This window comes from Pediculus humanus, genomic scaffold (genome assembly GCF_000006295.1).
Source record: "Pediculus humanus corporis 1103172108297 genomic scaffold, whole genome shotgun sequence".
NCBI lineage: Eukaryota > Metazoa > Arthropoda > Insecta > Psocodea > Pediculidae > Pediculus > Pediculus humanus.
In genome coordinates this window covers 178,990-180,448 of record NW_002987866.1, presented here as the reverse complement: position 1 = coordinate 180,448, position 1,459 = coordinate 178,990, and the positions used below count along the sequence as shown (strand labels likewise).

Here is a 1,459-nt window from a genome sequence, read left to right as displayed (position 1 = left end):
ATACCCGATGGCATTGTAGCCGCAGTAGTAGTAGTAGTTTTGAACTTTGAAAATTTGCAGGACGATTTGGAAGAATCATAGCCATTCCAAGGGACAAGGGAGACATGTTGAGAGTTGAAATATGGAAAGAATTAAGACTACTCGATGAATTGATACAAAACACGACAGCAGAATACGAGGGTGAAACGTTTACATATCGCGAAGTGTGCGCCAAATGGATAAACGAATGTTTTCAAAATGACATATTAAATTTAGACTACGTAATGGAAGACATTGAATCGAAAGAATTAAATTTAACGTTTCCGATAATGTTTAATCCCGTGACGTGGGATGCTCACACGTTTCCGGTTTATTTTGGAGGTACCACGGTTAGCGAAGATGGAATCATAACACACGTACCGAGCGTACAATTGGTTTATTTTGTTACGGCAGACAATGAAAAACAAGATGCCAGGTAAGTTTTGTCATTTTTATCATTATTATTATTACGTTCCTCGAGACGCTTATTTTAAAGGTACGAGTTACGCGCTAGTTATTTCTATCATTTTCCTGTCTTTCCCCCCATAACTGTTGTTGTCATTTTGAGTTTTTCCCATCGAACAACGTATGTACATTTGTACAAATCCGCAACCTCATTTGCCAACGTGTAATTAAATCGTTTTTTAATAATAATAATAAAATTGAACTAAATAGTTATAAAGTGTGTGATACTATTTATTAATTTAAGTAGTAATTACCAGCCCGCAAAATTTCAAATTTATTTATTAACAATTACATAAAAAAAAAAAAACAAAACTAGGCTACTCGTTCGTTTTCGTTCACAAAAAAAAATGTTTTTTTTTCTTTTCGTAATCGTCTTGTTTATTCGACCGAAGTAAAAAAAAAAAAAAAAAAAATACCCGATATAGTTTTTTTTTTTTTTTTTAAACCGTAATTTTTTTAATAAAAATTTCTCTAAGAAATAATTTTTAACAGTTAAACCAGTCTTAAGTAGCGGCCTACAACAATTTCTTACTTGTAAGGGTCAACATTTTATAATTATAATCAAATCTAAGGAAATAAACTTTTTTTTTTTTGGGGGGGGGGCTCTTTTAAATAAAAAAAATGGCGGAAAACCTTATGGAACTCATTCACATCCGAAACATACGGGAAAAAAATAAATAAAATTATATATCGCGATAGTGTTAATTACGTAATAATTATTATACTTATAACAAATTAACGAGTTTCGTCTGTTTTGCGAAGACATTTTATTTTCCACGTTAAATTTAAAATTAAAAAAAATAATAATAATAATTCGTAATTATTCGTAAAATGATTTCTTTCGCATCATGTGTGTGTGTGTGTGCGTGTGTGTGACATAACGCGCGCGTGACAAAAAGAAAAAATTTTTTTTTATTTACGTGAATAGAACAAAACGTCACGCCATTTAATAAAAAAAAAAAAAAATATCGTGTCG

The 1,459-nt window shown here is 30.8% G+C and overlaps 1 protein-coding gene across 1 annotated transcript in view; it reads left to right on the top strand.

Annotated features, from left to right (window-relative positions):
- The window catches only part of Phum_PHUM558900 (uncharacterized protein), a gene marked incomplete at both ends in the record, with an annotated part of 16,167 nt that overhangs the window by 153 nt on the left and 14,555 nt on the right, over nucleotides 1–1,459 (top strand). The window contains one exon of the mRNA XM_002431866.1: nucleotides 61–454. Coding sequence (XP_002431911.1) covers nucleotides 61–454 — 394 coding nt within the window. The remainder of the gene's footprint in view (nucleotides 1–60; nucleotides 455–1,459) is intronic.